We start from the raw sequence: 13,264 nt of genomic DNA, 5'->3' as shown, positions 1-13,264 counted from the left end.
AGCTTTCCTGGAGCCCCTTTAGGGACTGGCAGGGGCTGGAAGGTCTCCGCGGAGCCTTCTCTTCTCCAGGCTGAACCCCCCCAGCTCTCTCAGCCTGTCCTCCCAGCAGAGGGGCTCCAGCCCTCCCAGCATCTCCGGGGCCTCCTCTGGCCCCGCTCCAACAGCTCCGTGTCTCTCCTGTGCCGAGACCCCAGCGCTGGAGGCAGCACTGCAGGTGGGTCTCCCCCGAGCGCAGCAGAGGGGCAGAATCCCCCCCTCGCCCTGCTGCCCACGCTGCTGGGGATGCAGCCCAGGATGTGGTTCACTTGCTGTGAAAGTCACTCCCAGATTAGATATCAGCATATTAAGAAACCATTCCATCAGTTTTTCTGTCATGTTGTGTGGGAAAAAGAGGACAAAATGGATTCATTGTCCTCCTGTTGGAGGATCTAGTGGTATAACAATAGAAGAACAATTCCTGGTTACTCCCTAATGGTCATTAACAACTTGGAACAAAACAGTTAATAGCAGCAAGTAGCTTAGATTAATAATTAAGCATGCCCAATAGACAGCTCTGCGCTCTCTGTGACAGACTTTTAAGAAACTAGTCTGGTGGGTTTCAGCACAAGGTGACTCAGTTACCCATGCAGGGACTGAGCTGGGTGCCTAATACGACCTCAGACTGAAAATTGCAGCAGAGCTGACCTCGAAGGGATGGGGCAGTTATGCTGGTATCGGACCCTCTGCACTTTGCTTATGAGGGGAATGGGAAGAAGAAATTGAATAAGGTAAGTAATACCAGAAAAAGTCATAGTAAGAATAATAAATGTAAACCTAAATGATATTCTGTGCACCTGCTTTGAAATGCAAGGTTCACATGCACCAGGGCTCTGGACTCTGACCCCTACAAATTGCAGTTATGTTAAAATGTGCAAGAAATATAGGGAGAATGGTTACAGTAGGTCTTGTGGTAGAAGCAGCAAACACAATCTTAGAAGTTGGGTTTATGGGGATAGAGTGCCATAGTTATGGGGTAACCAGCTTCTGCCCAACTCTCACCTCTAAGACTGTTGCTTTTTGATTGAATCTTTTCTTGGCTGTTAACCCGCACTTCTTCCACCGTGCAGCCCTGTATATCTCTGCTTTTACCCAGCAGCTCTGAGGAGGCTTTTTGTTTGAGAATTTGTGACCGTGATGTGTAGTATTTGGATGATTCCAAAACTGTGTTTATGGTAGTAGCAACAGGGGAGGAAGCATGAGAAAAAGGATCAGTTTTGCTACAAGGTTTGCCTTTCCTAGAGGACCAACAAGCAGACTTGGTTTCTTGAACACCCACTATGGATGCACCACATTCCACTCTAACCTTCCAAAAAAGTCCCCACTCCTAACTGAGGGAGAGGTGCTTTAGAGGCTGCACAGTATCTCCTTTAGACCAGGAGTGCATTCTTGAAGCAGGTCACATCTCCAGATAAGGTGATTTGTTTCACACCAGAGAACTGCCTTAGTGAACTGTTGTCTATCCTTCTGGATAAATTCAAATGAAGATATGCGCCTAACAACACCCCAGCCATTAATGGATGTTCAGCCTCTGGCATTAGGCTAGAGCTAGTGCTGTGTGTAACACATCTAAATGCTTGCAGTGTGGATGCTGGGTCTTTGGCACTGGTCATTTTGCTCTAGAGTTCGGCTTCTATTGGGTTTCGTAACCAATGTGGATGTGGCTTTGTTCTGGATTTTGTCTTGAAACTCCGTACTGCACTATCTGACAGAGACTGGATGGAAGGAAACAGGAGAAGCAAATTCCTTTCCTTCCACTTTTCTTTTAAGTATGGAAAGTGCAATACTCAGTGCCCTTGGACACAAGTTGACCACATCTTCTAATCAATATCCAAGAGCATACTGTGCCTATAGACTGTAGATCATTTCTTTGTGTATTTCAGTCCTTTTAAAAATTTCTTAAAGCATCATCAGTTATGAATCACTGTAGCAGTAACAAATAAAGAACCAGCCCTGGGTGCTCTGTTCCTTTTTTTTTATTTTATATTAGTCTTTGAATAGTGAGTTTTGGTTTGGGTTTTTTTCAGTGTAGGTGTTAATCAATTCAACTGGCTTCATTTTGGCAGGTCTTACAGAAGCCAGCAAAGCAAACAGTGCTATGGATAGTTGTCTAGGCTTTCTCAGGTGGCCTGATGGGCACTTACCAACGTAGAAGAGGGCTTGAATCAGTGCAGTGTATGTAGTGAATGGAGCAAGACCACTACATGGAAGAACACATGAGCTCTTGGTACCATCATCCTGCATAGGAACTGGGCCTTAAGAGAATTGAGGTCTGTTCTTTTCCTTTTTTCACCAACTGACTGGTGGAACTGGACTGTGAAAGGTTGTCTTTTTGCGTGGATTTGTTCTTCTGTGTGGGGGACATGGATTCTCCCTTTGAGAATTGCCATTTATACCGTGCCTCATACAGTGATTGTGAATTTTTGCCCTTTAGATCCTACTATAAAAAAAATCTGAAATCCTAAATCGTATTTTTGCCATTTGATTTTATCTTTATGCCTGGGGCTTTTGTTGTTTGGACTGAGCTTTAACAAGTAAGGGATGTTCTGGGTAAGGGTGTCCCAGTCTCTGTGCTTACTGGTGAGAATGTGAGGTTCTTGCTCACTTAAAATATGGTTAAATTAATGGAGCCATGGTTATTTCAATACTAGTACAAAAGCCAGGATGAAGGCAGTAAAGTTGATGGTCTATATTTTTAAATCTTAGAACAGTTCCTGGCATAGACTTTACAAAGGGAATTTTTGATATGGCTGGCTAAGATAGCAAGTAAGACCAAAGAACTTCCCAGGCTACAGGGGTTCAGATGTTTATATTCTTAGAACGATTCCCAACACTGTTGTGACCAAGTCTAGCAGTGCTGTTCCAAGAAATACCTATACACACCTACGGGAGCCAGCATGGGCTGTTCCTAGTTTGGAGCTAGCTGTGGAAAGCTGGAGTTTAATAGCATAGTAAAGTCATTTGTTTTCAGAGCTGGAGAATGACTATGGCATGATTTAGTTTAATGTAATAGATATAACAATTTTGCACAAAGCAGCACAGAGCTAGGAGAGTTTAACATCATCTGCTCTAAATCCTGTTATTGCTTTCACTAATTCACCTGTGCCTACCACTTAATGAGAGTAAGCCTCCTTGAAATGTGGCCCCAGTGGAGGAAAGCTCATCCTGAGCTTGGCTGGAAAGTGGTCTGCTTTGAGCAGAATAAGTTCTATTTAGAGCTGTTGAGTGGGAGGAAAAAGAGTATGGTTTGCAATATATTGATCCTTTACACTGTGTGAGAGGTGAATCGGTGTTTTCCCTGTGATTCCACATTGCAGTCCGTCCTGTCTGCTATAACACGGACCATTGCTCCCACAGGTCCGCGGCGTGAAGAAAGAATACAGATGGGGTTTGTTTTAAAGTTACAGGATGGTGCTAAGACCCCAAGCCATGATCCTGGTGCCAGTATTTTGTGAAATCCCCACCCAAAGTTCAAGATGAACCCTTGGAGATCATCCTTTTTGAGTGCTGAGCTGATATTCCTTGCAGGTGGGTGATAGAGAGGTGTTGTCTCCAACCACACTGATCATAAAACAGCAGCAAATTCCAGTGCCACAGGCTTGGATACAGACTGATTGTGAGTGAGAAACATGAGGAAGCATCTCTAAAAGGTGTTGAATGTTATGGGATATTGACTGACGCATACTGGACATTGTCCAACCTTATCAGTGTCTTTTCATGACATTATTTCCATAGCCAGTGGAGATTTCTGGGTTCATCGTAAAATTTCCCTGTTCTACCTGGGCTCATCTCATGCCTGTTGTTTTTCGTTCACTTGATGATAGTAATATCACTTTTGCATGTTGATATTAAGGGTTCATGATGCAAGTTTGTCCAATACTTGGCTTCAATGATCAACACCAAAGTTTGGTGATATTGCATTCACGCACGACTAAGAAGTTGGAATCTCCTGAAATGCTAAACAGGAAACTGGTTATCCCTATAAAAGGACTTCCGGAAAGTTCTGATATTTGGCTACAAAAAAAGAAGCCAGCCACCGGTCCATCTTTATTAGCTTCAGAGGATGCATGTCCCCAAAATAAATCTTAAATTATCTGAAGAATTTGGTGCCTTTTTGAAAGGCATTGTATAGCGATTTACATGTGACTTAATTACATGAAGCAAGAGTTCCTTTCCAGGCCTGTATTTCTTTACAAAAGGACTTTGTCAAGAAAAAGCTGGACAGGCTGTCTAGGAGCCAGAAGAAGTCATATTCTGTGGGCAGCCCTAAGTTTGGGAGAATGTACAGAAGTCAGCAAACATTTCTTTGAGAGATGGAGAAATAAACATGAGGCTTATTGTCTTTCTTTTAATTCTTGAGGAAGACAGGAGGCTCAGACTGTAGCTTGTTTCACGAAGTCCTGAAGGTATCAAAACCCCGCTGTGGGGAAGCAGGACTAATACACAAGGGACACAGTGTGGGGTAAAAAAGATGAGCAATATGACTAATTTGGATGCCTGAGAAGGAGAAATGACATGAAGGGTGGGATCACAGGTGGACAGCTGTCAGACTACTATGTCTTGCCCTGAATGAGATCTTTTAGATGTTTGTATTACACTTCAACCTGATGTAGCTGGGTTGTTTTTTGCAGTGACAGCCACAGGACTGCTCATTAAGCCCCGAGAGGGCAGCGTTGCTGGAGGAACATGGATTACTATTACCCTGGATGGTGAGTTTTAAACTTTTATGAAGCATGTGTCAAAGTAACAGAGAATCAGCTCCATTCTGAGATTTGTTGTTGGAATGACAGACCCTAAGCAACAGATACATGGGCTGTGGCACCCAGAGAATGAAATTGGCTTCAAATTATTACTTCCTAAGTTATTGCTGACGGTTGCTTGTTTTTAAGTTCTTTCTAAGCAAGGGAAATCAGATTTCTACCCTATTTTTGTAGATGTAGGGCCAGAAATTTCCTCGCTGCCACACTTTTACTGAAGAAAAGCTGAAAGTCTTCTGTGTCCATAGGTTCTGTGGTTCTGGAGCTTTAAAAGCACTGATGATAAATATGAGATCTGAGTAAAAAACAACAGAAATTGATATTCCATGCTCATTTGGGCCCAAAACCAGCTGTACATAGCTAGGCTTGATTTTCTGCAGTGCTGAACATTGATTTATTGGGAAGAGAGTTGGTTACTGGGCCGGGTGTATGTTTGGTTTAGCTGCTTAAGTTCTGGCACTGCCATTAATAACTATGATGAACGGTGTCAGCCTTATTTGTGTGATTATTGTGAGTTCCCATAATAATGATGAAATGGAGGGAAGAGAGAGAGCTCATGTCTTCAAGGGAGATGTTTCCCCCACAGCACTGTGTGGCAGGCAGAGATAGTCACAGCTGGGAACTCTGTTCAAGCAGAGTGGGGTCTTTTTTTGTGGGGGAAGCAGTCAAACCTTGGGAGAAGGGGAAAAAAACCTTCCTGGGGCCAGGAGGAAATGTGCAGTGTGCTGCAAATGGAGAAACTGCTGATGTCGGTCCCCCCTTACCATTCAAAGTGAGCCTGTAGGCTGGGAACCACCTGTGAAGATCATGAGGAAAGGGAGAGTTGTTTGTAAACCACCTTCATTTCTATTTGTGTTTGGTTATACTACAGAAGTTAACCATTGTCATGGTTTGGGCTAGTTTATGTTCAGATAAAGCTCAACTTGCTGAAGATTAAAAGCCTTTGAACCTTTGGACAGCCCACTCTAAAGAAATGGGATAAGCAGGTCCACTTTACAGCAAAACCCGACATAAGGTCCTGTCAGTAAAATTGTGCAAGACATCATCAACTGCAAAGACCATGTCAAATGGTACTAATTGTGCAGGTACTTTAAGTATGTATGGGTATATTGTTTTTTCCAGTGTCGATGGCTGAGGTGGCTCTGTCTCTGCAGTTGAACACGTGTGGAAGAGATTGAGTATTGTATTAGAGGCAAAAAAAACCCCGCCATGCAGCTGCATGGTGGGATGAACTCGGTCTCAATATGCAACTACACAAACCTGAATTTAAAAAGCCTGATTAGAGGGTCTAAGTGTTGCTCCTCAAGAGAAGCTGGGTTGCACATTCAAAAACGTTTGTGTCATGTGTGACTGAATGTGAGTGATCCTGTCCTTCTGGTTGTCAACACTTCTGGTTAACTTCGATTACTTAGGCTCAACATCACACCAGTTAGAACATGTCTCTTCAGCCAGTGGGTCCCAGCTGGAGGTGTCCCTGGTGAATCCAGATCTGCCAAGGTTGCCGTGTGATGTCTCGCCTGTGTATTTTGATTTATCCACCATAAGATGCAGAACAAGGTATGATCCATGACTACAGTGTGGGTGAGACTTTGCCATTTTCCTGGTATGATCCTCCTTTTCTTTCAGTGTCTCTACTGGCAGTTTGGGAATTCAAAGGAATTTCTGTGGCTGCTACTATGGCTGCACCAGAGCACCTCCTAATTTATGTGGCATTTATCCTTGTTTCAACCTAATGAAGCACTAGGCTAGCTAGCATGAGAGTTGGTGGGGCTTCTTGGACAGTCTAAACTCAGATCCTCAAAGCTTTGTAGATATCTAATTCTTAGATGCAAAACTCCCAAGAAAATTCTGGGGGAAATTTTATCAGCTTCTGGTATCTTTGACCTGTCCAAGATGATAGAGAGATGTTACAGGTAGAGTGGGAAACAAACATGGTTTCAAGCACCAGCTGGACAATCTAAGCTCCCTGTTTTCCATCCTGTTGTAACTTTAAAGATGATTCTTTGACTTGAAGACTAGGGATGTCGCAAGAGGCTATAAGAGTGACTCTAATGGGGTTCTTCCATCCCTTGTTGTTATGATTCAGTTGGGAGTTAATTCTGCTGAACGTGGTGCTGCAAAACTGTGTGCATTAAGGATGCAGCATTAATTTACAACCCAGGATCAAGATGCCCTGTAAATCCAGGCAGCCCTGGGTTATTTTAATACTAATGAATAACAGTTGATCATTAGTATTAATGAACACTAATAAGCATGTCTGTGTTTTGCATTAATGTACAATTTGGATTGAGTTCTGGTGTAGTCGTCACCTTCTGCATTTAACTGTAGTTTCTTCCTTCCATGTTTCTTTTAAATTGTAGTTTTACAGTTTGGGTTCCTATGTGTAAAGTTTGGGTTCACAGTGCAAATGTTTTTTTCACTCTATTGAAGCCTCAGTGGACCTGTTAAGAATGGAGACACTGTGAAGGATCTGGCATTTCCTAAAAAAATAAACTCAATCTGTATCAAAATAATATAACACATTTTCTTCTACCTAGGTCTTCACCCCAAGAGGGTTTGTACTATGTGGAGGTGATGTTTAAAGGACATGTAATTAACAACCTGACTGAAGTGGCAAAAGAAAACTATACTTTCAAGGTAACCTGCAAGAATAGGAGTGATAAATAATTGAAGGTATTGAAGGGAGTCAAACTTCAGACTTAGTCTTACAGAAAATATGTTGGAATATTATCTTTCATGCTGCATGTCTGATTGCATGTAAGGACAAGAAGTTAGGATGCTCCTTCTGTCCCTTAAAACTAGGTGCATAGAGGTACTCATCAAACTGGCACTGGATAGACTGGGTGACATAAGAGGTCTTTCCAAATCAAAAATCTTGGTCCAAGTTAATCTGTCTCTGCACTTAAACCATGCAGTCAGAAGACACTATTGTGCCAGAAGACCCTATGCCAGCTTCTTCTGGTGTTACCCTCTAACCTGCAGGGTGGAAGCTAACCGTCTGCACTGGCAGGTAACCATGGGCAAGAATACCTCCTATGGGCAAGAGTATCTCCCATAGGCACGCTGGTTCCAGGAAGGGACATTTCTCCAGGTCTAGGATGGCTCTCCACACCTAAGATGAGCAAGATTTGACAAACTCAGACCTCAGTTGTGAATGCATAGCTGTTGCTCAGTTATTTTGAGAGCTTGCTACTCCCCCTCAGACCAGTATTTTCCCTTTGGCATTCAATGTCAAAGCACATTGTCTCAGGAGGTTGTGGGGTATGGTGGTGATAGACCAGTTAATGATGATGGTGTCAGAGCAGAATCCTTAATCATGGCTGCGTGTTTCAGGATGAGGCCTGGTGTGTTCGGAAGTCACGTCCCACTTCTGTGCAAACTTTGAGTATCAAGAAAGAAAGCCCAGTGTTTTCAGTAAATTGCACATTAAAGCTGAAGAGTCATTGGGTGGTTCATCTAGCTTAGAGAGTTGATGAAAAATCACCAGGGGATGCTGTTAATGAGGCACATTCCAAGCTAAATAAAACACAATGCGTCTCTTTGTTTTGGGACTGGGACCTGGGAGCTATGCGTATTAAAAATTAATTTTGCCTCCGCAGTAGATTGAAAAAGCCCGCTGCAGGCAGCAACAAGTCTGAACAGCTTGGAAGACTTGTGTCAGCTAGTGGCCCTAGCTTTCGTGCTGTTTTCACTTCTTTCTCTGCATCGGCTCCAGCCCAGGCTGTGGTATGATGTTGCCTTTACTTCTCAGAAGTAGCCGTCACTGAGTCTGTAGCTACTCCCTCATTTAACATGACCATGAGGAGGAGGGAAGGCAAAGGCTGAGTTTTGAAAGGAATGGGGATCAAGGAAAGCTCAAAAAAAAAACCCCAAATAGGCAATGGTGTCTTTGGTTTGATTCAGCAAATGAGTTTGTTATTTATTAGGCTGACAACAGCATCAGTAAAAACAAGTGAGGACAGCAGAGGGCTCAAAAAGAAGGTGGGGGGGGATGGAGATATGTAGAGACGGCTCTGAGAATTGGGTGATATGGGAAATAGGGACACATCGGAAATGTACTTTTTCTGTAAGGTTAATGAAATCGAGCAGCTAATGACCTAGATGGCAACAGGTTTTAGCCACTTAGAAGGACTGCAGGCCAGATTTCTGGAGGTATTCATAGCGCCTGAGAAAGCAGAGAGACAAATGGGTTTTACAAAATCTGGACAAGCCAGGTGCCTCTATACATGGCTTTAAGCCCAAGACCCCCTAAATACCTTGATGGATCTGCCCCTTGCTTTTCACATAATGATTTTCATTTCCATGATGCCAAAAGCTGCACTGGGGAAAGAAGATGACATTACTCTTATTTTTCAGGGCACTATGAGGAATAAAGTAGTGAAGTGGTTTTTACCAAGGTATCCCTATAAAATGTGAGGCTGTGCCTGTATTAGCGAGCAAGGCAGGGTCAGGACGTGGGCTCCAGCGCTGCCTGGGGTCAAGTAGCAGCTGCTCCTTGGTGCAGTTTTTTCTCCTTTGGGTGATGGCAAGTCTGCTCCCATTAGGAAGCATGGGTCAGGCCACCTTCTTTTTGGTGTAGGGGGAGAATTTCCCTACGTGGATATAAGCTGTGCTGTTCCCAGTGCCAAAAAATATGTTCCAAGTTATTTTATTTACTCTTATAACCATAGTACAAGAGACCACCTCCCCCTTCCATAACTCTCCTTGTGGCTTTCCCAAGATATCCAGCTCTTTCTCATTGTCTGCCCACGTACATTCCCCACTGACACCAGACAACGGTGTATTAGCTACATCAGCCTGTTACAAGATAATATTCAGCTAACCCAGCACTGGAAATACCTAGTCTGCTGGTGACAACTCCTATCCGGAGCAGGAATATTTTAAAGACATACAAAGAGTTTCGACTGCTTTTTTATTTCTTTTAGTACTGGGATCCAGATACTCATTTGGGACATATGGCAGTTTTTAGCTGCTGAAGCTATCCGTTTATTTGTCCTGTTTGGTTCGCCATCTTCCAGGCAGGGATAGAGGCATTTACAGATAATAATGGTTCCATGTGAGTTAACAGCATGTGGAGGATCAAGCGAGCCTCTGGCCACTCAACTGATGAGTAGTGCTCCTTGACACGACACCATTTGAATAAGACTGGTGTCAGCCTAGGTGAAAAATTTCTAGAGTATTTTTGGTTAAAGAAAAAGTCTCACATATTTTAGAGTCAACTGGAGAAAAGAGGGGAAAAGGGCTGCTCTACTTGTTGAAAATGCAGCCCAAAACATATGCCAGGTCAGGTATCCATGTCTCTCAGCTACTTTGGAAGGCTGGTGATGACCTTCCCCAACTTGGAAGGCATCCCTGAGTGTCCCCCATCTTCTGGGAGGCTTGTCTCAGAGCAAAATCTCTCTATACTCCTTCTTGGACTCTGTCGAAGTCAAAAATAGTACTCCATAGCAGATTTCTGATATTTCCTTGCTGTTTCCTCAGAGTGCAAGGTAGTGTTTTCCCAAAGATACATCTGATGTACTATACTGCATTAAGATGGACCAATACAAGCATTTTCTTTGCTACACTGCCTTAGGGTACCCAAGGAGCTTGCTAAAGGCTAGATGGGGTATCTCACTTCTATGATGTAGGAATAGTTTTTAAGAGTATATTATTGGGAAGAAAAAAGGTGCCATAATGGCAGATAAAATGGAGATCTTGACTTCAGATAAAGCATGGCTTAGAAGTTTTATAGTGTATTAAACCATACCTTTTGGAATTGACTCAAGCCAGGGTGGACAATTTTGGCAGAAAGAGGGTGCAAAAGTAGCAGTAAGCCATAATCCGAATGCGGAGGGAGCAAGAAAGGGACATTGTATTCCATCCCTTCTCAGAGCAGGACTCCGCTTCAAAGATCAAAACCTAAGGCGCGAGTCTTTGAAATGCAGTTGCCAACTGTGTTGTGAGCAATGTCTAATCAGATCTTGTTGGGCTGCTGCGAAAATGACTGCCATTTAACTACAAATTTCTCTTTGCAGTTCTCTGCTGTGCAGACACCTGTGGTTTACCAAATTAGTCCTCCATCTGGCATCCCAGGTATGGGACCTTTCTTTAAGCTGGAGCCCACTTTAATTATTATTTGATGTTCCATACTGTCTTTCTCCTTATGAGGGGTCTGTCTTGCTGGGGATTGAAATGGGCACCTCCAGAACTTAATGTCCGAGCTCACGCTGAACAGGAAAATGGGTTTGCACAAGGGGAGAGAGTCTGCAGCACTGGGTACAAGAGAAATGGATAATGCAGAGTGTCCAGTTTATTTGGTACTTACCTTCTGCAGCCCAACTCTGCCTGAGTAGAGAGATATTGTTCAGAATATGGATAGATCTAGTCAGCCTCACCTCTTGAGTCATCTGACCCTATTCAGTAATAGTTTTAAGAAGAATTAGCTATTAGGTGATGATATTGTAATGCCATACTGACCTTTGTGTTAATGGGGCTTCAGATCAGACTAAAGTTACATGTGAAGACAGTCACTGGTTTTGGTCTGAACGGTTAACTGGTGTATGGAACAATTTTTTCCCCTGTTTCTATTCTGTTTGTATTTGCAGCCTTCTTAAGAAAAAAATTGAAATGCTTATTTCCAAAGTCAAGATGAATCCAACCATTTTGGGCTCTCAAGATTGCAGAGAGGTATCTGGATGATTAAATCACACAGATACTCCTAAATCTATGCCTGTGCCTCATTTGTAATTATTTTTGTGTGCAGTTCAGCTCCAGATTCTCGTGCCTTGCTTTAGGGTGTCTCTATGGAGGTTTCTATGTTTTAGCTGGATGTTTGACCTCTCAGTGTAGTTGGTGAAGAACGTGAGAGTAGCACTAAGTGTCTAGTGCTATATGAGATTTTTGTTGCCTTGAGAGGTTCTACAGTGGAATTTGTTTAGAATGGGGGGTTTAAATAACAAAAGAGTTAAATGCCTTCTCAGTACAAATACTAAAGATCTACTAAAAAAAAAATCAGGAATGGACTTTTTTGTGGGAAACAAAGACGCGTGTTTTGGGAAAAGTGAATTAAGTGCACAGTCACCTTGAACTAGGGTAGAAGCTGAGAGTAGACGTCACTGCAGCCAGCTGGGCATCTCCCTGCAAACTTTGCAAAGATCAAGAATTTCTTTTGTTCAGCTCACAAAATCTGCAAATACAAATTCTCTGCTTTTAAAAGGCTCTCTTCAATTTCTATTTCCTTTTAAACAGGAAATTTAATAGAGATCCATGGGAAGACAATTACTGGAAGATATGAGACCCTGGACTTTGATGTGGATTATATTGATGGGTAATTATATATAGGCTGCTATCTGACCCGGCCCCTGTAAACTGGCATTTCTTCCATCAGCCTCCTTGACAGCAATAAATTGCAACCAGTTGGCCCAGAATTGCCATTTACTTCCTTTGTGGTTTATTGCAGCTCATGAGTTGGGCTCCAGCAAACTTTGTTAATCTAATTGCAACTGGTCCATTAAGCTAGTTGGTTTGTTTACTGGCAGCACAGTCAATCACAACTCAGTGTGAATTGTACTGTAATTGCGTCTGGTTGCTGTAGATTTTATTTTGGCTAGCAAATTAAAATTTAACTAATTAAAATAATGTCAGAATCTAAAAGTTAAATAAATTTTCCCTTCCATTTGCATTTTTAGAAAAAACTATTAGTTTGAAACAGATGCTCTGGTGAGTCAGAAGACAAAGCAGAAGTATTTTGAGACAAAAGGCTTTGTTTTTCACTGCTTCAAACCCTCTCTGGTCACTTCCTTGTTCTCAAGGAAGGTTTGATTTTTATTTTCTGCTGCTTCTATGGTTACACGCAACAGAACAAAGCAGGTAGATTTTAAAAATTTACTTTGGGTCAGCAGCACTTTAAGCACAGTGAATGCAAAACGAGCATCAACGCTGACCTGCCGTCTGTCATATGTATTTCCATATGTATGGAAGTGTTCTCAGATACTGCTGAGTTATGATTTCCTTGCACTTGTGCCAATGGCAGGGAAGAACTAAGCCAAAGAGGGTATAAAACTCTTAATCTATAGTTACCATTGTCATTTTATGGATCATTTCAGGAGCAAGGTAAAGCGTTTATTCTCTTTAGCTAGAAATTTTACTTGCAGCAGCAGATATTAAACATTGGGTTATAAGGGTTATATTAAGCATTGGAACAGGCTGCCCAGGGAAGTGGTGGAGGCACCATCCCTGGAAGTATTTAAAAGACAGGTAGACATAGTGCTTACAGATATGGTTTAGTGATGTTTTTTGTCGGAGTTAGGTTGATGGTTGGACTAGATGATCTGAAAGGTCCCTTCCAACCTAGGCGGTTCTACGATTCTATGATTCTATATTTGACCACTAGATGTTTTTTAACTACTCTTCAGGCTAAAAGGAAATGTCCCTAGCTAGGTAACTAAATTATTTGTTAGCATGAATGAAAGTCCAGTGCAGATTCCTGC

The 13,264-nt window shown here is 42.5% G+C and overlaps 1 protein-coding gene across 11 annotated transcripts in view; it reads left to right on the top strand.

Annotated features, from left to right (window-relative positions):
* The first annotated feature begins 596 nt into the window (after window positions 1-596).
* The window catches only part of PKHD1 (PKHD1 ciliary IPT domain containing fibrocystin/polyductin), a 278,406-nt gene continuing 265,738 nt past the window's right edge, over window positions 597-13,264 (top strand). For 10 of the 11 annotated variants that reach the window (XR_008465473.1, XR_008465472.1, XM_054195528.1 and 7 more), the window contains exons 1-7: window positions 597-767; window positions 3,394-3,564; window positions 4,668-4,745; window positions 6,206-6,350; window positions 7,331-7,430; window positions 10,811-10,868; window positions 12,024-12,102. Coding sequence is in view for 9 of the 11 variants with exons in the window: in XM_054195528.1 (XP_054051503.1) it covers window positions 3,513-3,564; window positions 4,668-4,745; window positions 6,206-6,350; window positions 7,331-7,430; window positions 10,811-10,868; window positions 12,024-12,102 (512 nt within the window). In the remaining 2 variants the exon portion in view is untranslated. The remainder of the gene's footprint in view (window positions 768-3,393; window positions 3,565-4,667; window positions 4,746-6,205; window positions 6,351-7,330; window positions 7,431-10,810; window positions 10,869-12,023; window positions 12,103-13,264) is intronic. The other variant, XM_054195527.1, reaches the window with a different exon arrangement.

The sequence above is a fragment of the Rissa tridactyla genome, chromosome 3, assembly GCF_028500815.1.
Source record: "Rissa tridactyla isolate bRisTri1 chromosome 3, bRisTri1.patW.cur.20221130, whole genome shotgun sequence".
Taxonomy (NCBI): domain Eukaryota; kingdom Metazoa; phylum Chordata; class Aves; order Charadriiformes; family Laridae; genus Rissa; species Rissa tridactyla.
This window is presented reverse-complemented; position numbering and strand designations above follow the sequence as displayed.